The sequence below is a fragment of the Debaryomyces hansenii genome (assembly GCF_000006445.2).
Source record: "Debaryomyces hansenii CBS767 chromosome G complete sequence".
Classification (NCBI taxonomy): domain Eukaryota; kingdom Fungi; phylum Ascomycota; class Pichiomycetes; order Serinales; family Debaryomycetaceae; genus Debaryomyces; species Debaryomyces hansenii.
In genome coordinates this window covers 1,145,256-1,170,812 of record NC_006049.2, presented here as the reverse complement: position 1 = coordinate 1,170,812, position 25,557 = coordinate 1,145,256, and the positions used below count along the sequence as shown (strand labels likewise).

The 25,557-nt window shown below is 37.9% G+C and overlaps 11 protein-coding genes across 11 annotated transcripts; 6 read left to right on the top strand and 5 right to left on the bottom strand. All coding sequences in view use genetic code 12, as the record gives it.

Annotated features, from left to right (window-relative positions):
• Positions 1-528: 528 nt before the first annotated feature.
• DEHA2G14080g (DEHA2G14080p) lies at positions 529-1,911 on the top strand (the record flags this gene model as incomplete). Its single annotated transcript, XM_462152.1, has 1 exon — positions 529-1,911. One exon carries the CDS (start codon positions 529-531, stop codon positions 1,909-1,911), a length of 1,383 nt encoding a protein of 460 aa, XP_462152.1.
• Positions 1,912-1,999: 88 nt separating this feature from the next.
• Positions 2,000-3,319, bottom strand: DEHA2G14058g (DEHA2G14058p; the record flags this gene model as incomplete). The annotated part of the gene is made up of 1 exon (XM_462151.1): positions 2,000-3,319. The coding sequence occupies one exon, from the start codon at positions 3,317-3,319 to the stop codon at positions 2,000-2,002; it is 1,320 nt and encodes a 439-aa protein (XP_462151.1).
• An 851-nt stretch (positions 3,320-4,170) lies between these two features.
• DEHA2G14036g (DEHA2G14036p) lies at positions 4,171-4,683 on the top strand (the record flags this gene model as incomplete). Its single annotated transcript, XM_462150.1, has 1 exon — positions 4,171-4,683. The coding sequence occupies one exon, from the start codon at positions 4,171-4,173 to the stop codon at positions 4,681-4,683; it is 513 nt and encodes a 170-aa protein (XP_462150.1).
• A 133-nt stretch (positions 4,684-4,816) lies between these two features.
• On the bottom strand, positions 4,817-5,239 carry DEHA2G14014g (mitochondrial 54S ribosomal protein YmL28; the record flags this gene model as incomplete). The annotated part of the gene is made up of 1 exon (XM_462149.1): positions 4,817-5,239. The coding sequence occupies one exon, from the start codon at positions 5,237-5,239 to the stop codon at positions 4,817-4,819; it is 423 nt and encodes a 140-aa protein (XP_462149.1).
• A 209-nt stretch (positions 5,240-5,448) lies between these two features.
• On the top strand, positions 5,449-6,027 carry DEHA2G13992g (DEHA2G13992p; the record flags this gene model as incomplete). The annotated part of the gene is made up of 1 exon (XM_462148.1): positions 5,449-6,027. The coding sequence occupies one exon, from the start codon at positions 5,449-5,451 to the stop codon at positions 6,025-6,027; it is 579 nt and encodes a 192-aa protein (XP_462148.2).
• Positions 6,028-6,166: 139 nt separating this feature from the next.
• Positions 6,167-8,281, bottom strand: DEHA2G13970g (DEHA2G13970p; the record flags this gene model as incomplete). The annotated part of the gene is made up of 1 exon (XM_462147.1): positions 6,167-8,281. One exon carries the CDS (start codon positions 8,279-8,281, stop codon positions 6,167-6,169), a length of 2,115 nt encoding a protein of 704 aa, XP_462147.2.
• Positions 8,282-8,957: 676 nt separating this feature from the next.
• DEHA2G13948g (DEHA2G13948p) lies at positions 8,958-13,553 on the top strand (the record flags this gene model as incomplete). Its single annotated transcript, XM_002770591.1, has 1 exon — positions 8,958-13,553. One exon carries the CDS (start codon positions 8,958-8,960, stop codon positions 13,551-13,553), a length of 4,596 nt encoding a protein of 1,531 aa, XP_002770637.1.
• A 264-nt stretch (positions 13,554-13,817) lies between these two features.
• On the top strand, positions 13,818-16,811 carry DEHA2G13926g (DEHA2G13926p; the record flags this gene model as incomplete). The annotated part of the gene is made up of 1 exon (XM_462145.1): positions 13,818-16,811. The coding sequence occupies one exon, from the start codon at positions 13,818-13,820 to the stop codon at positions 16,809-16,811; it is 2,994 nt and encodes a 997-aa protein (XP_462145.2).
• Positions 16,812-17,213: 402 nt separating this feature from the next.
• On the top strand, positions 17,214-20,486 carry DEHA2G13904g (DEHA2G13904p; the record flags this gene model as incomplete). Its single annotated transcript, XM_462144.1, has 1 exon — positions 17,214-20,486. One exon carries the CDS (start codon positions 17,214-17,216, stop codon positions 20,484-20,486), a length of 3,273 nt encoding a protein of 1,090 aa, XP_462144.2.
• A 228-nt stretch (positions 20,487-20,714) lies between these two features.
• On the bottom strand, positions 20,715-21,536 carry DEHA2G13882g (DEHA2G13882p; the record flags this gene model as incomplete). The annotated part of the gene is made up of 1 exon (XM_462143.1): positions 20,715-21,536. One exon carries the CDS (start codon positions 21,534-21,536, stop codon positions 20,715-20,717), a length of 822 nt encoding a protein of 273 aa, XP_462143.2.
• A 482-nt stretch (positions 21,537-22,018) lies between these two features.
• On the bottom strand, positions 22,019-25,204 carry DEHA2G13860g (DEHA2G13860p; the record flags this gene model as incomplete). Its single annotated transcript, XM_002770590.1, has 1 exon — positions 22,019-25,204. The coding sequence occupies one exon, from the start codon at positions 25,202-25,204 to the stop codon at positions 22,019-22,021; it is 3,186 nt and encodes a 1,061-aa protein (XP_002770636.1).
• Positions 25,205-25,557: the final 353 nt, after the last annotated feature.

The window sequence follows — 25,557 nt, the reverse complement described above, 5'->3', positions numbered from 1 at the left end:
ACAAGTTACAAGAGTCGTCTATATGTAGTTATATCCCCTATATACATATATACTTCTCCATTACATTTTTTGTATAATTACTTACTCTACTTTAAATTTGACTGGTAATGTTACATTCAACTAGATACAGAAGGATTCCGAACCTGATTTGTATTCAGTAAGATAATTAAATTTTAAATCAACGTATAAGGCTTCTGTTATGCTACTTCTCTGGTTAAGTTAGTTGTTTAAATTATAAAATTATATACAATTAGGACGTATTTTTGGAAAGTTTTATAATTTTTTGAAATATCTTGTAATAATTGTGAAAACTATCAAAAAAACTCATATCACTTTATAATTGAAAATACATTGACAAATAACAAATAATGCCCCCAAACTCCTGTTTTATAACTTCTATACTTCATAATGTCCATTGTACCAAACCTTCTTTGACGATAGTTGCAAATTTGAGATTAATGCCGAATGCGACATATAAAATTCAATGGAAAATTTATTCGGGACATAATTATGACTATTAGTCAAATAATGTCTATAGAACAAGCTAAAAAGCTAGACGAATGCTTCCCTACATATAAGGAAGAGTTTGAAATTCCAACTTTTAAGTCATTGGGGATTCAGAATGACGAATACGAAGATTCAACTGATTCAATATACTTATGTGGTAACTCGTTGGGATTGATGCCAAAAATCACAAGAACAGCCATAAACGATGAATTGAATGCATGGAGTGAAAGGGGTGTTGAATCTCATTTCAGACACCCTGGCGAGGAGAAAGGATTAACATCTTGGGTGGATATCGATTTACCATTATTACCATTGATCGCACCTATAGTCGGGGGTAAGGAGAATGAGGTGGCTGTCATGGGAACTTTAACTAGTAATTTGAATGCTATGTTGATGAGTTTTTATAAGCCATCTGGTAAAAAAACCAAGATTCTTTTTGAAAAGCAGGCGTTCCCATCTGATTATTATGCATTTTTAAATGCTGCTAAAATATTTGGCTATAATGAAGATCATTTAATTCAGATTGAAATCAAAGAGGGCAAGACTTACATCGAAACCGAAGATATAATAGAGACAATAACAAATCATCAAGATGAATTAGCACTTGTGTGTTTCTCCGGAATTCAGTATTACACTGGTCAGTTTTTCAATATCGGTGAGATCACCGAATGTGCTAAGAGCTTTGGGATTACTGTCGGATGGGATTTGGCTCATGCAGTGGGTAATGTCCCCCTACAATTACACGACTGGGATGTAGACTTTGCTGTCTGGTGCTCTTATAAATATTTAAATTCAGGTCCTGGTGGGATTGCCGGAATTTTTGTCCATGAAAAACATACCAAGGATAACTCGATTGAACAATTTAAACCTAGGTTAGCAGGCTGGTGGGGAAATAATGCGTCTGACCGATTCAAAATGTTGGAAGTATTTGATCCTATTAAATCAGCCTTATCATATAGACAATCAAACCCGTCAGTTATTGATGTGGTCGCCGTGAAGTCTTCATTGGAACTTTTCAAGAAAGTTGGGGGTATCAGTGAATTACGAAAGAAAAGTGTTGAATTAACAGGGTTTTTACAAGCTTTACTAACTAGTTCAAAGTATTACATAAAGCAAGAAGAAACCACCGATAGATTGGGATTCAAAATATTAAGTCCACTTAACAAAGGAGACAGAGGATGCCAATTATCAGTATTGTTTCAACCACATTACGAGGAATACAGTAAGAATATAATGGAAAGAGTCAATAAATACTTAAGCGATCATGCTATTGTCTGTGATGAAAGAAGACCAGATGTAATTAGATTAGCACCATTACCATTATATAACACGTTTTCAGAAACATTTATTGCCGTTCAAAGGCTAATTGAAGCCATGGATAAAATAGCTGCAAATGAAATATAGGAATATAGATCTACAAATAAACAAGTTATTAGCAGCGTGTATTCAATAAACGACTTTTATCAAAATATAAATAAGGACATTAAATGATTTATAATTGAGAAGCAGCGTGGAAGTTCTTACCAGCGTAGATAGCCTTGTCACCTAATTCTTCTTCGATTCTTAAGATTTGGTTTAACTTGGCTAATCTTTCAGATCTGGCTGGGGCACCAGTCTTAATTTGACCAGCTCTTAAACCAACAGATAAATCAGCAATGAAGGTATCTTCGGTTTCACCAGATCTGTGGGAAACCATAACACCCCAGGTAGCATCAAAGGAGTCTTGAGCAGCCTTGATGGATTCAGTTAAAGAACCAATTTGGTTGACCTTTAATAACAAAGCGTTGGCGGCCTTCTTTTCAATGGCGGTCTTGATTCTTAATGGGTTAGTGACAGTTAAGTCATCACCAACGATTTGGACCTTGGAAGAAACCTTGGAGTAGAAGTGAACCCAAGCATCCCAGTCATCTTCACCGAAAGGATCTTCAATAGAAACAATTGGGTATTCGTTGATCAATTCTTCGTATAAGGAAGCTAATTGTTCACCAGATAACCACTTAGATTCGTCAGAGTTTGGATTCTTGAAGTCTAAATCGTACTTACCGTCTTTGTAGAATTCAGAAGCGGCAACATCTAAGGCAATACCGATCTTACCCTTGTAACCAGCCTTGTCAATAGCATCCATGATCAAGTCTAAAGCTTCTCTTGGAGAACCGATATCTGGAGCAACACCACCTTCATCACCGACGTTACCAGCGGATTGACCGTACTTCTTCTTGGTCAAGGACTTCAAGTTGTGGTAGACTTCAGAACCCATTCTCAAAGCTTCAGAGAAGGTTGGAGCGTCAGTTGGGACAATCATGAATTCTTGGAAAGCTAAAGCACCACCAGCATGGGAACCACCGTTCAAGACGTTTTGGAATGGAACTGGTAAGACAAACTTGTCTTGCTTGGAACCAGAAATATCAGCTAAGTGCTGGTATAATGGAACGTTCTTTTCAGCAGCAGCAGCCTTAGCAGTGGCTAAAGAAACACCTAAGATGGCATTGGCACCTAACTTAGACTTGTTTGGGGTACCGTCCAACTTGTTCAAGAAGTCATCAACGGCACTTTGGTTGGTGACGTCGAGGTTGGCCTTGACGAAAGCTGGAGCAATGAGTTCGTTAACATTGGCAACAGCCTTGGTAACACCCTTACCTAACCATTTGGACTTGTCACCATCTCTCAATTCCAAAGCTTCATGGATACCAGTGGAAGCACCAGATGGAACAATGGATCTGAATAATCCCTTGTCGGTGGTTAAATCAACTTCAACAGTTGGGTTACCACGAGAATCGTAGACATAACGAGCAAATAACTTAGTGACGGCCATTGTATATATATATTTAATTTATTTAGTATTCAAATGAAAAATAAATCAATTATCACCAGGTCAATTGTGAATAATTTTGGTGCAGTTTGGCTATTTATATTAATTTTTCACTTATTGTTGGTGGACCACTCACTCCCGATCTGCCGAAAGAGTCGCATCCTACGTCTTTTCTATCATATTCTACGTGCTCTATCACTTATTATTGTCTATATACGGGTCTACAGATCAGCCCATATGCTCTCACGCCTAAGTCAGCCACCGCTCGTCAATTGGTGGTATAGTTATGGTTAATAAGCTCCACTACTTATCGTACATTCGAGCAACAATCGAGACACGTCGGGCTCGGAGTTCTGTTCTACGGCCCAGTAGTGTCCCGGGCATCCTTTGCGAGTTCCGGGATGACGTAACACTCGGCGGTTGCGATGGCTACACTATGACCACGATGATGTGAGACTGTTGAGGTGGTTTTGCAATTAGGAAATCATAGGGAAGTGGGAGTAGAGCACCAGGGAAATAGAGTCAAGTGAGCCAATTGTGGCAGTTTGGAATAGTTATAGACGAGGAAGAAGTAGAAGAGAAACCAGTAGTTGGCAATGTAAGTCATGTAAATAAAGTAATGTTTGTAAGGAATGGTAAGTAATGTAGTTGTAGTAGTAAGTACGATACTGTAGTTGTTACGGGGTATGTGGTATAGGTGCATTGTCGAGGGACCGAGGAGAGGATGGAAATATGATTTAGGTCGGGTTGAAGGGTCGAAGCGGTTACAAATCGTGTCCCGCCTAATATGAATTCGCTACTACTTGAGAACAACACTTTACAGAGACAGGTTCCGACTAGAAGACACTGGAGCCATGACAGATAAGGAAGGTCAGGAAGTGAAGGATGCGCCGAGCATCGAACAGTACACGGCTCTCAAGGACCAGTTGACACAGCAAATCCTCAAAAAACAGGAGTTGGACTCGAAGCTCAGCAAGTTGGAGGATTCCATCTATGAGAAGGAAAACGAGTATTTTAACGAGAGTGTATACGGAAACATCGTCAAGGGGTTCCAGAACTTCACCAAGACAAACACGGGTGGTTTGAATAAGAGAAGAATAACATATACGGACGACGACCACATATTTAGTTTGAGTTCAGTGAATTATATCAAGACGATCATGAAGCGACAGGGAGTCAACTCGAACGGTGGACGCAATGAGGATTTGGACGACTACGAGGACTCAATAGACCCTAATAATGGGAATGCCGGTGGAAACACCCCGAATACGACTGGCACGAATAACCAATCGGCATCACAGGCCAACTCCAACTCGAACCAGAGCACGCCAGGAAGAAAGCGAAAGATCAGGACTATTGACGATTAATGCCCACCGCCGTGACGTCTGCACTAGGACGTCAGTTATGTACACTAGCTTATACAATAATATACTTTTACTGTCTAATATTTATATTCTTACATACAGATATCAATATATTTATTTACACGAATAGGATCACCTAATTTTGGGAGTAGTTATAGATCCATGGCTTGTTTGCAGGGTAGTCACTAGGAGTCCTCATCTCGAGAGGGAATCTCTTCTTTGGTTCGGGCGTATTGGCCACCTCAAATAACTCAGGACTCGTCGTCTTCAAGTCTTCCATGGCGGTGTAGATACTTTCGTACTGTTGCTTTAATTGTTCTGTTTTCTTTTGTGACTTTTTACGTTGGTATACCTTCCATGCATTGGTGATTGTTTGGTGCTTTATAAGGTCCTCGTTACAAAGATTTATTAATTTAGGTTGTTTTCTTGATGCCGATAATGCTGATAATTGATTAACAACTTTCTGTGTCGATGGCGATAAACTCGTCTTTTTCTTTCCACGTATGAACGTCTTCAAGAGAGACGATGATGCAGATATATTCTTACTAGTCCCGAACATGTTTCTATTGTACTGATGGGCTATATACTCTTGGTTATCACTGCTAAAGGTGAAAAATTTCTTGAGAATCAGCACTATGAACAAAAATGACACAAAATCGCCGGTCCAAATCTTCGCATCACATGATACCCAGTGTTTGCAATCCTTAAGTATGGATTGCTATATCTGTGGGAAGTAGAAGGAGACAATACTACAATTAGGAAAGTAATATGAAAGAAAAGATCTCGCAATTGATACGTGGTTCAAAAGAAGAAGAAGCTGCAAAGGATAAGCAGCCGGAAAAAGAAGTTCCGCCACCTCCATATCAGGAGTATGATGAGGGAGATTCGCAAGCACCTCCACAAGCAATTCCATCATACGGGGAGAAAAACCAGGAAAAAGGGTATCAAAAAGGATACGATGGACAACCACAGCAGGCTGGATATGATAATGCACCACAAGGATACCCCCAGGGCCAGGGGTATCCTCAGGGTCAGGGATACGGTAACCCACCCCAAGGGTACCAAGGTGGGCAATATGACCCCATGCAAGACCCCAATGTGATCAAGGTTAAGCCACAAATGGTGAATATAACGCAAGCTAATCCTGAACACCTTAATCCTTCATACCAACAGTATCTTCAGAGAGATGCGCAAAGAATCCAGCAAGGAGATTTTCCTAAGCCTCACGACTACTATAAGCACGGTGCGCCCTTGAGCGAAGGAAGAGTCAATACTAAGCTGAAAAGTGGAGGAGGAGCATTCCCAGGTAGAAGTGGAGCCACATACGACAGTGCTGCCAATAGGTGATACGCCGGGAGTGTGTTACGAACCTTATAAACTATTTTCTGTTTCTGTGTGTTATTTTAAAGTATTTATTTGAATATTTATAAGAAATATATCTATATTAAATGTTGAGAAGAGAAAACTTTTTGTATTTCTGTATATGCTAGCTTAAGATATTGTCACCGTTATAAGTCCAACCACCAAATTGTTTTTGAACACTTTCACTCAAAAAGTCATCAACAACAGAATCTTGGGGCTTTTCGCTAGTAAAGTCCTGGTCAAAGTTAGACGTATCGAGTAAATTCTCCACGTTTGGCTTGAATGGTGGTAAGTAATTCTTGCTTAATAATTTTTGCCAATCGATGTCCTTGAAGAAGCTATGATTTTTTATCACTTGGGCATCATTTAATCTCTTCGAAGGATCTTTTTGTATCAACTTAATGAGCAAATCTTGAGCGTCCGTGTTCTCCAACCAAGTGGGGAACTTCAATTCGTTTTGCAAAATTTTTCTGTACATTGTCGGGACGTCATCATCATAAAAAGGTGGTAAACCTGTTAACATCTCATAGAGCAAAATCCCTAAAGTCCACCAATCAACACTTCTAGTATAGCCTTGATTTAACAAGAGCTCAGGAGCCAAATATTCGGGAGTTCCACAGAATGTATTAGTTTTGTCATTATTGGTCATGTTCAATTTACACAATCCAAAATCACACAATGCAATATGCCCTTGGTAGTCAAGCAATATATTTTCTGGTTTCAAATCTCTATAGATGACGTTTAGTTCATGCAAACTTTCTAACGCAGTTAATAATTCTGCTATGTAAAATCTGGATCTATTCATTGAAAATTTACCTTCTTTTTGCAAATGCCAGAACAATTCTCCTCCATTTATGAAACTTAGAACAAGATAAAGTTTTTCCGGACTCTGGAAGGAGAATTTTAGCGGCACAATAAACGGATTAGTAATTCTCGCCAACACTGTTCTTTCAGCTAAGGTATGAGTTACTTCCATTCTGGATATGATATGCTGTTTGCGTAATGTCTTTAATGCATAGATTTGTTTTGTATCTTTCTTCACGACCTGCATCACCTTACCAAATGACCCTTTACCAATGACTTTCAATAAGTCAAAATCATTAATCGATAAATGGGACTTTAGTATTGGCTTGAAGTCTATAGTCAACATGATCTCACCGAGAGCTTTCTTAGTATCGTCGGACAAATTGAAATTGGCAAAACTCAAGTATTCGTGGTTCATCAACCTTATAGGCTTTATATGGAAGTTCAAATTCAATGGCAACTTAATTGTACCGATTAACAAATCGCCTATGTTATTAGAGTTTTTGGCCGATTCATTTTTGGTAAATAGGTTCTCCTGCGACGACTTCTCCGAGTCAGGAATCAAGATATTGGGCAACCTGATGAACAAGTTTAAATTCAAAAAATTGGACCCAGTGCCGCTGCTGGTCGATTTTTTCGTCACATCAAACGACACAACCTGATTCCAAACCGACTGGTTCACCGTCCCCTTTTGCGGCTCTATTACCAACACATTATTATCAAACTCCACCGTCAAGTAAAGTAATGCCTTGATCAAATTCTCTCCATTGGGAATCGTTATGGTAGACGGCAAAAAGTTGGTGGAAATGGACCCCGGCAAATGTGCATGTCCCGCTTCTTCCTCTTCTTCTTTGGTCGCCAAGGCATTCAAGTTCTTGATCAACTGCTGGCTCGTCACGTCGTTGTTGGCGTTCGTCGCCAATGTGTGCAAGATCTGCTTATTATTATTAATTTTGATGGGCAATTGCAAATTCGCCGAATTGTATATCTTCACCGTCAACAACCCCGGTGTCGAGCTCACCGTCGTGTTAGGCTGATCCGTATCCGACACCCCTGACGACGGCGACGTCGACTTCGACGACGTCCCCGTCGAGGCCATCACAGCACCTCCCTGGCCCCCCTGCGCCCCAGCTTGTCTAGGCGATTGCACTGTCATCGGTTGGACATTCACCTGCCCTGCTTTGTCCGTTCCCTGCAATTGACCTGTCATCTTCGACCCAGACTGAACCGACGACTGATATCCCGAAAGATCTGAATGTGTGGTCTCCTGGTCCGTCATCGAGAGCTTCAGAAGATTATCCGAGAGAACATTACCCGAAATCGTTCTCCTCGATTCCGACGACGTCTTGGGCGATCTCTTACCCCCCGTCGGGCTCGTGGGTTCCTGGTTCCCATTGGAAGACCCAAACTTGAACTTATTCTTGAATTTTAGCATCTTACACCGTAATTATATCGTCCGCTATTCCCCTATTAGTACCGAAATATTCCTTCGCTTTATCAGGGTGATTTAGAAATTCTTTTTGTCTGCTTATTACATAAGCAATTTCCATCAAAATCCGACCGCGATTATGTACAGGACACACAAACACGAAAAATTTGGCGCTTGGGGGGGGGGGGCAGGAGTGTTTACAATAATATAGACGATCAAACAAACAAAGGCATAATGGGAAAAATAGGCATTTGATCGGGCAGAGCGTGTCTGCATAACGAAAAACGGAAGCGATTGAGAGCATCCACGATATTCACGATTTTCAAAAGAATTTTATTGCGATAGTTGGAGTATTAATCATAATAGGGTGGAATTGGCGCCACGGCTTATCAATAATAATAAACGGTGAAAATTTGGCAGCGGATACCAGGCGTCTCCATAAGATTCAGATTAGTTTTTTTGTTAGTAACTCTTCTTGAAGCATACAAGAACCTAGATACAGCGACCAGAAGGTTTTAGTATCAAGTACGACACAACGAGCCAACAACACAGCACCAACTGCTATTCATTCTTTTTTTGGACGTTATTATTTTTGAAGTGACATAAGAGATCACAATTATTTGAGGTACACGAGGTATAGGAAGCCAGGAAATATATAGGACACGGCAAATCTATAGTACGTATGGGACGATATAGGGATAGGAATCGGGAAACGGACGAGAACGACGATACTAACAGACAGGCTACTATGACGACGACATTGGTTCAACAACACTCGCGTCAGTCGCTAGGGAAATTTGTGAACCCGTCGCCGACCAAGTACGAGTCGACGGAGAACATGGACAAGGTGGTGCAGTCAGTGACTAATGCCACCAAGAGGCTCTCGCAGATCTCCACGAACACCAATAGTTCTGCGAAGAAGCGCAAGACCCAGAACCGCATAGGGCCATGGAAACTCGGCCGCACGTTGGGCAGAGGGTCTACAGGACGGGTTCGGTTAGCGAAGAACGTCAACAGCGGCAAGTTGGCGGCGGTGAAAATCGTTCCCAAGTCGAACTTCAAGAAATTGGAGAACCCTAAGTACAAGAGAAACTCGGTAGACAGTTCGGGATCGGTCAAGGACAGATTGCCCTACGGGATCGAAAGAGAAATCATTATCATGAAATTGATCTCGCACCCCAATATCATGGGGTTGTACGATGTGTGGGAAAACAAAAACGATTTATACTTGATCTTGGAATATATCGAAGGAGGTGAATTGTTCGATTACTTAATAAAGAAGGGAAAGTTACAAGAGTTTGAAGCCATCAGCTATTTCAAGCAAATCATTAATGGTATACATTATCTTCATCAGTTCAATATCTGCCATCGGGATTTGAAGCCAGAAAATTTATTGTTGGACTTCAACAAAAATATCAAGATCGCTGATTTTGGTATGGCTGCACTTGAAGTTCGTGAAAAATTGTTGGAGACATCTTGTGGGTCTCCTCATTACGCATCACCAGAGATCGTAGCCGGTAAGAACTATCATGGTGCTCCGTCTGATATCTGGTCTTGTGGAATTATATTATTCGCATTATTGACAGGACACTTGCCATTTGATGATGAAAATATCAGGAAGTTGTTGCTCAAGGTTCAGAACGGTAAGTTTCTAATGCCAAATAACTTATCATCTGAGTCGAAGGATTTAATTTCTAAAATGCTTAAGGTGAACCCCAGCGAAAGGATCACGATTGACGCGATTTTGCAGCATCCGTTGTTAACTAAATATCCCGAACCATCAGTAAGAAAAGACAAGGTCACTGAATATAGTGACTTGAATATCAGGCCCATTGATTCTATAAATAATATTGACAAAGAAATCTTGAAGAACTTGTCAGTGTTGTTCCACAATCGTGACGAACAAACAATAATTTCGAAATTATTATCACCAGAAGATTGCTCTGAGAAAACGTTCTACTATCTTTTAGTGAAGTATAGAAATGAGCATCTCACAGCCTCCAACAACACCATCAATAATTATGAGGATGATCCTGATTTAACTGGTAGTGAATCCAAACAAACCATTACGAGATCAACATCTATTGTTAAAACTACAACTACAGATCCATTAACCGGCGAAAAGCATACAACAATTAGGAAAATCCCCAATTCTACGTCTAATTTTTCGAACAGATCAAGATCACCCAAGAAAAAGCCTGAGGTATTGGGTAATATTACGAATACTGCTCCTACATTCAAGGCGTCGACTTCCTTCAATAAAAAGAAAACACTAATGAACAATAATGTTATTTCAAGAAATAACTCCTCAAAGTCACTCAGAAAGCGTCCCCCTCAACAACAGCCACCGAAATTGAGCCGTAAGATATCGGGAATGCCTGATTTGAATGACTTGCGTCTTGAGAAGACACAACTAAATTCACTCTACAAACAGCAAAAATTGAACGGCTCTTTTGGTAATAAGTCGCTATTTAATTTTGAATCCGTTTGTCAGGAAATTTTTGGTAATGCTGAACAACATGAAGGTGATCGAAAAATAGAGCCTAAAGAAAATCTTAGAAAAGATAAACAGATGGATGGTAGAACTGGGAAATTGTCCAATATTGAAAAATGCGAGAGGGAACTAGCAGCAAAGGTTCATGAGAAGAATGATGCGCGTGCGTTGAAGTTACAACATCAACAAAAAGAAGAGGACGCCAAGCTTCAACATAAAAAGCAACTTGAAAGTAAGAAAAGAGATCAGTCCAAACTTTTGCAAGAAAAACAGAGACAAGCATTGGAAAAGCTTGGTAGTCAGATCCAAGATAATAATGACAATAACAGAAGAGGAATAGCTCACCGCACGCAGCAGAGACATGTAACTGAACCAGCTCCAACATCTTCATTGGATCCTAAGCTTGGTGGCGGTGCTAAATCTTTATTAAGAGCAAAATCTTTAGCTTCGCCATCGTCATACGTTTCATTAAGACAAAACACTCATACAAGTGATAATACTTCGAAAGTGTTACAGACATTAGGAATTGAGGTTGCACCTTTGAAAACATCGACAAAGTTCAATTCGAATTTGAAAACATCAAGTTCGAAAAACTTATCAGATTACTTAGATAATGAAACTTTATATTCTAGGAGTGACAAGTCGATAGAACATCAGAAAGAAAACATTTCGATGAATAAATTCAATGAAAAAGAGAAGGTCAATCAGTCAATTGCCAAGCCGAATTATTCGAGAACATCTACGTCGAAACTGCAGCCTCTGGCAATATCACGAACAACTACTTTGAATTCTATTGGTTACAGATCATTGTTAGATGGAATTGACGAAAACAAGGTTCAAAAGGATTTACCAAAAAGGCCTAACGGCGAAAAGGATTACGACACCACCTTATCAACAATCGAAACTAGAAAGAATGGATTAATTCCAAACCCAAGGTTCTCAAGATTCTCCTTCAATGGATTATTAAATTCAAGATTTGATAACCCTGATGTTACGATTCAGAATAATTTGGTGTCATCCGGTACAGTTGTAAGAAAGAGCGTTAACCAGAAGGAGCCTATATCATCAAGAATAATAGAAGAAGATCCCCAAACTAGTCATTTAAAACTGGAAACTGGATCATTAAAAAAATCATCCACAAATTTACTTGGTTTAGGTATTGTACAGAACCATCAAGGTAAGACTAGCAGAAAAGTATCACAAAATAGTGAATACTGTGATTCTAATTTTATATCTGTAAACTTATCAGATACTGCTGATGATTCACAAGATAATACAACTCTTGAAGAAAATGCAATAAGTCTTAGTCATGCTAATTCTGTATTGAAGGATGATCATGCGAATACCACTGTTTCAAACACTACAATTTCAAAACAACAAGAAGTTTTGAATACTAATGTTGATCAGAGAAATAAACGTAAGTCGAGTTATCTAGGTAATTTGGAAGGTTCTAAAGAAACATTGGTAGAAAATGACAAAGAGGATAAATCCTTTCAAGATTCTATCAAATCGATGTATAAAGATTATGCAAAACTATACAATGATAAAAAACCAAAATCAGAAACAAACACACAAGAACTTGGCGAAACTGATGATAACATTCCTTCAGAGAAACAGACACGGGAACGTCAGAGCATACTTAGAGACGATAGGATTAATTCAATAGATTCAGACAATGACCTTTCTTTTGCTGCAGATGGATCGAGTAACATTGATATTTTAGATTCCTCCTCGATTGCTGATACCAATATGATTGAAAACAGATCTGAAATTCAACTGAATGATAATAAATATTCACCAACAATTACGGATAATCAAAAAGATTTTGGTGACGAGTATGAAGACGAAATCGATGATCAATTCAGTCAACATGGAGACCAGCAGGAATACAACCACGAATACGATCATGAAAATAATCACGAATACAATCAGGAAGATGGCCAAGAGCAACATGAACATGATCATAATCAACAAAACGACCAACAATTACAAGATTCTGATAGATTACAAACAGGGACTGATTTAAGGAAATCTACTGCTTCTACACAAATTTTTAGTACAATGAATCTACCAAAAATTCGTGACAAGAATTCGGTGGTTGAAGAAAATAAAGAAATAAAGCATTCTGAGGTTAAATCCGAAGAATCAAATCAAAGGCATAATTCAATCTTCAATAAATTGAAACCGAAGAGAGAAGCCCCTAAACCCCCAGGTTTTAAGTGGGACGACGAAAAGTCTCAAGGTCATAATAGATTTTCCAGGATCTCGGTATCTTCCAAGTTTGATAAGCAGCAGAAACTAAATGATAATTACAATGATTCGAGTAAATCTAATTGGTTCATGAAATTTATAAATTCTTTGACAGCCAATAGCAAAACCCCAAAAGGTGAAAAACGAAAGTCATTGATCAGAAAATTCAATTCTGACAAGTTGGATGATAATGAAACTAAGAATTTCTGCGTTTTAGATTCTACATTACAATCCAGTGAATTGACTCGCGTAATTAAGGATACGTTAGAATTAAAGAAAATTGAAGGATCAGTAAGTAAAGTTGACATAGATGAAGACTTTGGCATGATTAGTGGTGTTATTCCGGCAAGATATTCAGGTGGTCGTAGGTTGAGGTTTAAGATCGAGATCATCAATTTGAAGAATTCCTCATCATTACATTTAAGTAAATTAAAGGGTACTGATAAAGGGTTTAAAAATTTAACCAATACAGTTAAATTTATTGTATCTAAAGAAGAGCAAAATATAAATAGAATGTCCTCAGTGGAGGCCTAAGCTATAAAGGTGATAAACATTTTAGTTCGCTAATTCGGAAATTTTAGTTATTTATTTTAATACATTGTAATACATTGCAATGTGATTCGTATGATTAGCTGATGTGCATGTCTAATCAACAACAATATATATGTTTTGTATATTTCATTTAAATACATTGTTTATATTGAGTGACAGTAAAAAGTAGTGAGTTCGCGTATCGAAATATATAGGCGGTTTTATATTATCAGCTACATTTAAGATAAGTAAATCAATACAACACAAATGAGTGGATCAATTGTAAGGACCCTCAACTGGGATGTTGGGTACGAACAAAGGTTTCTTGCTGTTAATCCAATTGGAGATGAAGTACTTCTTTATCAAACTAACCATGAAGATCCCTCATGTGAATCTAATGATATTAAGAAAGTTAATAATCGACCAGGATTCAGTAATATTCAATGCAGTGCATATTCGTATTACGACGTAGGTCTAACAAGTGTGGGCCAAATTAATGGCACTGTTTGCATATTTGATATAACGTCGAATAATTCGTCAATCTTGAAACTTCGACCTAAACAGAGTAGACCATGCAATTCGCTTTCATTTAATAATAAAGGGATGGTGGCAGCAGGATTTGACAAAGGTAGACAAGATAATAGTTTGCAAATCTGGAATATAGAGCATTATTCGAGAAATAGTAATAATGACCACATCAAACGACCAACATATTCATATATCCCTAATGAAGCTATCTTATCGTCTACATTTTATCCTGATCACGATAGTAATTTATTAGCTGGTAGTTATAAATTTTTAAGAGAAGTGGATTTGCGTACAGATGTACCGACTTTCCAAATGGCAACCAAGTGTACATTGGGTATTACAATAGATCATTTTCAGTCACATTTGTTCCTGTCATTCAGTGAAGATGGGTCATTGGCCATTTGGGATAGAAGGAAATTGAATGGGAATACGTCAAGATCTAAGACTTCTCTGAGCAGCAACGTTATTACTGAAACGCCGGTGTTACAATTTAATAAGTTGCTAAGCGACTCTTCGAGGAAAAATCACGGCCCATGTGTTAGATATTCGACTGTTAGACGAGGTGAATTTTCAGCAGTGTTCAATGGAGATTTAATTAGAAGATGGCATACTGGGATAATACCTCAATCAAAAGAACTACAAGAGAATAAACCAAAGATCACGAAGGATAATAACGTATTGCAGTCGTTAAAAAGACAATCCTCGCAATTATACAAAGCTAGCCAAGAATCTCTCTTCGTGTCAATGGTATTAGATGTTAAAACTGACTACGAAAGAGTAATTTCCTTCGATTACTCGTCTGATATTTCTTCTAATACTTCAACAAATTTTGTTTGCATGAGACAGTCAGGCTCTGTGTTTAGAATGCCAGTTGAAGAGTGTATTGAATCTATGGATTTCAATTCATATAATGAATTCTCAATTGCGGGACCGGAAGGAACCCTTACAAAGTTTTTGAATGATGAGACTCTTCAAGATGGTACGAATATGAAAAAAAATAGCGAGATTTTGATGAATAATGAATTAAGAGATATTAATCAAGAAGATTATTCTGAAGAAATTGACTCTACTATTGATGACGATAGTGTAGTTGCTAACTATGGAAGGGAAGAGAATTTGATTAGATACAGCAGAGAAGATGAAGATTTTATCCCTCTAAATACCTTTCTTTATACTTCCGAAGTTATGATGAATGACATATGTAGTACGATTAGAAGAAGATCGTTATTAGGCTATGGAATTGATTGTGAGAAAAATATCAAAGTCTTGGAAAAATTCGACGGTATAGATACCCAGGTATTTTTAAAGAACACCTGGAAATGGCTCACCTTGGCTAAGAAGTCTCTTGATAAAGGAACAATGATAGCGGAAGGTTTGGATTTAGGGTATCAAGGTGTATTGGGAATTTGGAAGGGTGCTGCTGAAATTAATGATCAAAACAGGTTTCGGAAAGATATGGGTCATATAACAGATCAATTATTCTCTCACGTAGTTAAGACAATAGTATCGTCAAAGGGGGAGAAAACAGCCAGCATAAATATTTCAAGTAACAGTGAAAAGAAAGCCCAAAGAAAACTATGCTTGATAGTATCAGGTTGGTATTTGGCAGATTCTGAATTTGAAGAAAAATTAGATCTCTTGATTTCGTGGGGTCAATATGAAAAGGCTGCTGGATGGGCAGTCTTTCACGGAAATGTGGAAAAGGCTATTGAAATATTAGCATCGTCTAAAAAGGAAAGGTTAAGATTAATGTCTACAGCAGTTGCTGGTTATTTAGCATATAAGAGCTCTAACATTAATAGTCCATGGAAAGACCAGTGCCGTAAAATGGCCTCAGAATTAGACGACCCTTACTTGAGGGCAATTTTTGCATTTATAGCTGATAATGACTGGTGGGATGTTTTGGATGAACACTCATTACCTTTGAAAGAAAGGCTTGGGGTTGCTCTTCGATTTCTATCGGACAAAGATTTGACGGTTTATTTGAATAGAATTGCTGATACCGTTATCGCCAAAGGTGAATTGGAGGGATTGATATTGACAGGTATAACTCCTAAGGGGATCGATTTGTTGCAATCATACGTTGATAGAACTAGTGATGCGCAAACTGCAGCATTAATATCGGCTTTTGGATGTCCACGATATTTCAGCGATGTAAGAGTGAATCACTGGGCCGATTGTTATCGATCCTTGCTCAACAGTTGGGGCATGTTTAGTACCAGAGCTAAATTCGACGTTGCCCGTACAAAACTCTCCAAAAATAATGCGGGTCAGTTAACTATCAAGCCAGCTCCAAAGCAAGTATATCTACAATGTAACAAGTGTAACAAGAACCTATCGAAGCCAAGAACAAATAACTTGGGCCGAAATAATGCATCCTCGAGTGGTAATACCGGGGCCAACACGAATAATCCTTCTGCCCTCCTCAAACAATTTAATAAAATGAATCTTAAGAAGATGAAACACAACTTTAAATCATGTCCCCATTGTGGTGCCCCATTGCCTAGATGTGCTGTTTGTCTACTTACTCTAGGGAATCCCATTCCTATGGACTCGAGAGATCGAGTAAACGATGATACTACCAGTGGAAGAATTGAAAATAACCTTAGAGAATGGTTCAGTTTTTGCTTGAGCTGTAACCATGGGTCGCACGTATACCACGCAGAAGAATGGTTCTCGAAGCATTATGTTTGTCCGGTCCCTGACTGTAATTGTTGTTGTAATAGTAAATAGTATTCATGGCCTTTAATACCGACTTTCCAAATCAGGTAATTATATATATCACGTGCGTCAATCCCCCTAGCAGTAAATTGTCAACACAAATCTACAGATTATTGTTGTTTAGAACAAGTTCTAATAAACATCTACTGCTTTAGTTAAATCGATATATTTGACAATCAAAGGTAAAGAACGCAACATCTTTACTGAGTCGTACAATCAATATAGTATTTTCTGAAATACACGTTCAATTCAGGACGAGTTTTATAGTATTATTGGAATAAACGCTGATCTTGATCTTGATTGATCTATTGATCTAATTGACCATAGCTACAAAAACACAGCTATTACATACACCACTACAACCTGGGGTGTTTGAATTGAATCATATTGAATTAAATTATCGTATAATTGCCAATGACGGAGCCTAAGAACCAACAGGTTTTACATGATATCAATGGTAAAATTGAAAGAGAAAAGAAACTTATCCAAGGGTTCCAAGCTTTGAAACGAAATACGGATAATGGCGAGGTAATTCAAAGATGTAATAACCAAATAAGAGAGACACAGTCTAATATAGATTACCTTCAGAAAACATTGTCTAAACTTTCTTTACAGAAAAGTGAGGCTGAACTGCGGACGAAGGAAGAATCAAATGAATCGGGTAAAAAACCTGTATATTCAAGGTTTGATTTAATCAAGTATGATTGCCCTTCGCTTGGGCATAGGATTCTGTACATGTTGCAGCAGTTGCAATTCAAATTACAGGTGGAAAACCAGTATAGAGAAGCCAACGAAAAGATTTCTCATTTATACAGATTAGATGGTGATAAATCGAGTAGTATTGTTGCTGACACTGGCCGCTTAGAGAGTGATCAAAGGATCCAATTACTTAACAAGTCGTTAAAAAGATACCAGGACATGCACATTGACGTCGAAGATGTGACTCGTGATATGGAGATTATGAATACTCCGAAATATGCGAGTAAGGCATTTAGTGGTAAATTAAACATTAGCGTTACTTGTATCAGGGATATTGATCATATTGCTTCCCCAACTTTTTCAAAGAGACCAGAGTCCGTTGTTTCTATCAAAATTGATGACGTTGAAAGGGCCAAGACTCGTGGTACACGTTCAGGTAAATGGAATGAAGAATTTCATATTGACATTGATAAGGGAAACGAAATTGAGTTTTCTGTGTATGATAAGTCTGGTTCAGTCTTAGTGCCAGTAGCTGTTACATGGGCATTGCTTTCTGACATATCTGAAGAGATCCGTAAGAAAAAGGTTGCTCAAGAAGTAGGGAGTGAAGGCTGGGTGTTAGCTTCTAACTTGCCAAATAACAATAGCAAGCAGCACAATGATAATTATCCCTCTGGCTCAGAGTTCGGAGCAACTTCAAATACAACATCTACATTTAATGGTAGCCCTAAGAATTACAATTCCAACATTCCTAGTAATATGGACTCGCCTGTTTCTGGTGAGACGAAGCAAGTTCAAATTAATACGTGGTTAAGTTTGGAGCCAGTAGGTCAAGTTCTTGTTAGCGTAAGCTTAGATAAATCAAACCAAGCAGGGAACAGACAATTTATGGGAGCCCTTGGTCGTCATGGTGCTATTCGTGAGAAAAAAGAAGAAGTATTCAAACAACATGGACATCAGTTTGTTCAAAAACAATTCTATAATATTATGTGCTGTGCATTTTGTGGAGAGTTTTTACGTTACACTGGATTTCAATGTCAAGATTGTAAGTTTCTTTGTCACAAAAAATGTTTTCAAAAAGTGGTTACAAAATGTATTTCTAAATCAAGTAATGATCTTGATCCAGATGAGGCGAAATTAAATCACCGCATTCCACATAGATTTGATCCTGTTACCAATCATGGTACAAAATGGTGTTGCCATTGTGGTTATATCTTGCCATGGGGACGTAAAAATGTCCGTAAATGTTCCGAATGTGGTGTTATGTGTCATGCTCATTGTACACATTTGGTTCCAGACTTCTGTGGTATGTCTATGGAGATGGCAAACAAAATTCTCACTACTATAAAATCAACAAGAACTCCTGGTAAGCCATTACCACCACCTCCGGCTGCTCCTCTTGCTGATCAACCGAATGCATCATCTGAGGCATCAAAATTTTCAAGCTCGACATCAGATTCTAAATCAGATACTTTACAGAATATTTCCGATGATGAGCAAGAGAAATATTACGCCTCAAGATTACCAACTGAAACTAAAAATCAATTCCAAAAACCAATAGAATCGCAATATAAACCAACTGGTAGACGTCCACCACCAAATGATCTCTCTAAGGAATCTACTAATGACTTAGATCAAGAAAAATCAGAATCATATGACCATGACTACACTTTCATGTCCTCGAAATCGGAAGAAATGAAACATGGCGATCTAGACATTCCAGAATCTAGAGGAACGAAGGAATCTAATGAGCCTAATGAGCCAACTGATATGCAAATTGATAACCCATTTGCAAACCCAATCGAGAATGATAAGTCCCACTTCGATAATTTCGACTATAATAATAATAATAAAATTATGGTGCCAGAGATTCCTCAAAAACCAGAACATAAAGAACCTCAGGCAGATTATCAAACTCAACAAAAGTCTGAAGTACCCCAATCAAAAGGAGCTGTACCACACAAGCCAAAGCGTCGTAGAAGAAAGATCGGCTTGGACGATTTTCAATTCCTTGCAGTGCTCGGTAAAGGTAATTTTGGTAAAGTCATGCTAGCTGAGTCAAGACACACACAGAATTTATGTGCTATTAAAGTCTTAAAGAAGGATTTTATTGTGGAGAATGATGAGGCTGATAGTGTCACTTCTGAAAAGAGAGTATTTTTGACAGCTAATAAAGAAATGCATCCATTTTTATTGAATTTGCATTGCTGTTTCCAAACTGAAAATCGTATATATTTTGTTATGGAATATATTTCAGGTGGTGACTTGATGTGGCATATTCAAAAATCTCGGTTCTCTGCAAAGAGGGCCAAGTTCTATGCCTGTGAAGTCTTGCTTGCTTTAAAGTATTTCCATGACAACGGTATTGTCTATCGTGATTTAAAATTGGATAATATCTTATTGACTACGAAGGGCCATATAAAGATTGCTGACTATGGTTTATGTAAAGAGAATATGTGGCATAAAAGTACTACTGGTACGTTCTGTGGTACTCCTGTATTTATGGCACCTGAAATCATTGCTGGAAAACAATACGAAAGAAGCGTTGATTGGTGGGCATTTGGTGTCTTATTATTCCAAATGTTGTTATGTCAATCGCCATTTAAGGGTGACGATGATGATGAAGTTTTCAATGCTATTGAGCACGATGATGTGAAATACCCAATTAGTATGCCTCGTCAAACTGTATTGGTATTGCAAGCCTTGTTGACAAAAGACCCTGCTAACCGTCTTGGTAGTGGTGAAAGAGATGCAGAAGAAATCATGGAACATTCATATTTCCAAGATGTCAATTTTGATGATATATTGAATTGTCGTATCCAAGCACCATATTTGCCTGAAGTTTCGTCGGAACATGATTATTCGAACTTTGACCAAGAATTCACTTCTGAAACCCCAAGACTAACACCAGTGGAGACTGTTCTTACATCTGAAATGCAAGAGCAATTCCGTGGTTTCTCGCACATTTCCGATGATGCGGCCATCTAACATGTTTAGATAGATTAATATTTTCGTGGAGGGGTGCTACGGTAATGTTTTCTACAGTTTAGTACAACTACTTATCTAGTTATATATGATTTGAAGATGTCTATTAATATTCTAATAATTTAACGCCTTGTATAAACTATGCTTCCATTGATTCTTTTGAAATCTATCTTATGCTATTCTATGCAAATGTTCATGCTAGAGATCTCTCGCATGATCCATATCAACAACTCATGTAATAGTGCAACATCCTTGCTTTTGTAAGCCTCTCTTAGATTCAAGCAGACTATAGTTCTTTGTTCTACTTTCTGATGCCAGGGATGTGTTAGTTGATAATGGTAGGTTTGATTGTCGATATTCGTTTTCCTCAGTTTTTTTCTCATCCCGAGATTCGTTCTTCGTTGACTTGCTCAACTTCACAGCAGCTTTTGGAATCGTTGCTTTTGATGCATTCTTTGCTTTGGCTCCCTTTTTGTTTATGATTGCGCCCTTTTTCTTTTTGTCTTTATCATATTTAATCGACAAGACAGCATCTATTATTGGATCGAATGCCTCTATAATACCAACATCATCCCTGGCACTGCACTCTTGAAATTTGATCCCTCCTAATTGCTTGCACAAACTGTATCCTTCCTCGTATGTTACCTGTCTCTCGGTATCCATATCTGACCTCAAACCAACAATAATGAAAGGTGGTACATCTTTTCGTACGAACATTGTCCTTTCGAATAAATCTTCAAGCTCTGCAAACGACTGTCTATCAGCTACGCTATAAGCAAATATCAACGCCGTAGTATTTCGGATTTGCTGTTTTCTGCTACTCAGGTAATATTCCTGAGTTGCTGATCCTCCCAATATCGAGATATCATAAGACCGTGATCCTCTCCAAACTGTTTTCGTGAGCAATTCCTCAATTTCTAAAGCAGTATCGTCAATGTATGTCCTGTAGATATATGAATACAAAAATGAAGATATCCCGACATTCCCTTCTCCTATTATACATATATCATACCTCCTATTCAATACATCCAAACTGTCCTTAACAGTAGACATCTTTATTGTACGGCTAAATTTTATTCACCTTAAAAGTAACTAATGTCTTTTTCTATTTTGTAGCAACTTTGGTTCCAATCGTACAAAAGAATTCTCTCGCAAAAAGTAGAAGAGATTCCGAACTTAAATCGAATTAAACTGGTAGTTTCAGACAACAAAATTTTAACTTTTAAGCGGGCGCGATGCTCTGGATTTCATGCAAAGTAGCCGTTGAAAGAATTTTTCATGTACAAAAAACGTGTGATGGGCTACAATATAGAGGCATATTTCCTTAAAAAATAGCCGAAAATTTTTCATGTCTCATAATGGTATGATGCCGCATATAGATTCGGCAAGTGATCATCAGTCTGCTTACAGGTTGAGGTTTCAAGAAATAATATGCATTAAAAATAATCTAAAAAAGAGCCAAAAGAAATACCCATGGATATTTAGGTTTGACAGGTAAATATAGAAGTGTATAGAACAATAATACGAGAAACAGATCAAGAGTAATCTTCATCTTCAGAGTCCAAATATTGAGAGTAGTCGTCGGCCGAGGCGAAAATAGGTAAACTTTTAAGTTTGGATCTCTTGGATTTGGCACTATTCTCGTCGGAGGCTTTACGCTTCTTGGAGTCTTGGTCTGCTTCTGGTTCTGATTCTGCGGACGACAAATTGTCTTCGCCCAACATCTTGGGTGCTTCATCACTGTCGTATTCGTCCTCGCCATTTATGGCAAACATTTCGCTTTCTTCTTCTTCGTCGGATTCATCAGCTGCAGCCGTTTGAGGAAGTTCTTCTATTTCTTCCTCTTCATCTTCAGGAGCGTTATCTTCGCCTTCAACTTCGGCTGTTTCTGCGTCACTCATGTCGGAGAAGTCATCGGCATCGAAATCAGAAAAGTCATCTTCGTCGGAGGCATCTTCAACTTCTGGTCTAGACTTGACCAAGGCTTTCCAGATTTCATCGTCTTGCATTGCCTCTGCTTCCTCTTCGTTTTCAACTTCATCTTCTGCTTGCTTCTTGGATTCTTTATTTTTCAACTTACTGATTTTGGTAGTAAAGTACTGGTGGAAGAACTTCTCGTCGGGTTGGATGTTCTCCACCTTTTTGTTCAACCAATTTTCAGTGTTTGCTGGAATATCGGTGTTTGCAACATTGGTGGCCTTAACCAACAATGAACCAGTATGTGCACCACCCAAAGGTTGCATAATAGACGAACCTTTAGTCATTGGCTTCAGCTTTGAATTTCTGTAGACGAATCTGTCCAAGAAATGGGACAATGTGAATAAACCTAAATCTGGCTTTGGTTGGTCGTTTCCGTCCAAGAGGGATGCAGCATAGATGGCAACAGTTGGATGATAATGAGTTAAAAATTGACCTATTTCCCACAATGAAGATTTATCAGCATTTGCAAATTTAGGATCACGTTTACGACTATCGTAAACAGAGTCTTTAGTGTTGGCCACGTCATTTTCGGTATCTTCTTCATCTGGTCTCGATGCAATATCAATGGATAGATCTTGTATTTGTGGATACGTTTTAGATAATTGCATCAACAAAAATAACATACCAGTAATAGCACCAACGTGTAACCAATGTGAACTTATCTGTAAAATTCTCTTCACGAATGCTAAGACTCTTGGAATATTTTCAGTATCGTTCTTCAATGATTTATATAACAAGTTCAAGTAAATACCTTGCTTCGACGTCGTGACTAAACGTGGATCCAATAAAGATTCATATAATGTACGGTAGTATCTATCCGAATCCAACTTTTGACTAGTAATAATGTGGTTAACCAAGACTAATGCTTGAATTGACGTATTGAAATTTGAAGAATGGGTAATCTTGAATAAAGTATCTAAATGCTTTTGATATGTCTCATTTGGTAAGTTTGAAAATGGAAATGCACGGTTTAAACCAGTCAACAAAGCTGAGAATAATCTTGTATTTTTATCTTCAATTATTTCGTTTTCAGACTTTTCTTGATTCTTTACTGATTTACCACCTTTCTTACCTTTTTTGAAGTTTTTACGGTTATTCTTTCTACCTTTTTCGGATTTACCAAGTGCTTTATCATCTTTATTAGTCTCAGCATTATTATGATCAGTTTCAACTAAGATTTTCTCGAATAAAGCGAAATAGGTCTTAATTAAAGTATTAGCTAAATCATCTTCACGTCTAGTTAAAATCGTTTGATTAAGAGTGACAATAGAGTAATATTGAGCGTGGTAATCACTGTTACTTTTAAAAATTATATCAACAACAGAATCAGTAATAACCTTTTTCATAGCTGGATGGGTCTGCTCTAATTGTAAGATTTGGTACGAGGTTTTCGAGGAAACCTTATTGTCAATATCACCTAGTTTATTAACACCTAATCTCAACAAATTAGCTTCTTGTTCCGGCTTTGCTTTAATTAAGTCAAATAAATGGCTTACGACATTCATTCTCACATGTATAATTGGATCATGAGACAAAACCTCTAAAGTCGAAATTAATTTGAAATAAGATTTCTTTAAATAGTCTTCAAAATAATAAATTGCCAATTGGACATCTGATAAATTCCTAGTTAAAGGTTGCTTGTTAAATGCAACTAATTTTCTATCAGGCAAGACACCATTCAATAATAAATCCTTCAAGGCATTGATCGATTGCAATGCAGCTGTACGTGATTTCTTACTACAGTAACCCAATAACGTATCAAAAGCTTTCATATTATGCAATGGGGCTTCCTGAATCAATAATGTTAAAGCTGAAATTTTATCATTTAACGTACCGTCTGCCAAAATTTGCGACAAGAACTTTTTCTGGGAGTTATTCGATGTGAATTCTTCTAAGTAGGTCTTATTGTCTTTTTCAATAACAGTCTTAGCCCTTTCGTAACATCTTTCAATACCAAATCTGTCCAATTTTTCTGGTTCGTCGATTCTTTCCAATGGGGTGTTGTACCAGTCAGTTCTATTTGGGACAGTCAAATTGGTGCTGTTTACTGATGAAAAGTCAGTGATCTTATCTTGATCTTTTCTTGATTTATCTTTTGCGCTTTCTTTCGACTTATTTGCAAGTTCCTTTTTGTTCATTTCTTTTTCTTGAATTTCAGATTCAGACTCGTCGGAAGAACTTTCACTTGATTCTTCCTCTTTCTCGTCCTCCTCCTCCTCTTCTTCTTGTTCTTCTTGATCATCTTCCTCTTCCTCTTCCTCTTCATCCACTAATTCTGGAACATCTTCAACGTCATCAACGACAACAGCCTCTCCCTTACCTAAGCCTATTCCTTTCATGAATTGGGACAAATCGGTAGAAAACGTTTTATCGATACTTTTAGAATCCCCATCGAATTCTTGTTCGCTATCTTCACCCTCTTCAATACCTTTCAACAATGCTAAGTCTTCTTCAGTAGCCCCAAGAGCAAATGCTTCCTCTCTCAAGAGCTCTTCTTCTGTCTTTTCCTCATCATTAGTGTTCTGCTTTGGCTTGTTTTGGTCCTTTGAGATTGGTTTCGTCTCCTTTGGCTTATGTTCCTTGTGTTCTGGCCTCTTGTTCTCTTTAGGTTTGGCTGATTCCTTTTGGTCTGGTTTCTTATTTCCCTTCTTCTTAGGTTTTTCGTTGCTTTTATTCAGCAAATTCATTTTGCTAGAAATCTTGTCTTTCAAAGATGCTAAGCTTAACTTAGAACCATCCATCTTCGATACCTGTAATTCAATTTCGATTTACTAACTTTCTATACAATTATTTAGTACCTCATCAGAATAATTTTGAAAAAAATTAATTCATAATGATCATGTGACCTCATCTTAAAGATAATCCGTTTGATGTAATTATCGCGAAACATAATTTTTCCGGGGGCGTACTGGAATATTGTTAAACCTTATCAGTGATTTATAGGTATTGGATAGGTTCTTGGAAAGATTGGGATCATCAATACAAGCAGGTAAAATTGACGTTTCATGATTCTAATATGACAGATAAGCATAGCAGTAATATACAAGAAGTATGGCCTCCTACAGAATCAACAAAAATTAATGGACGGAATTCT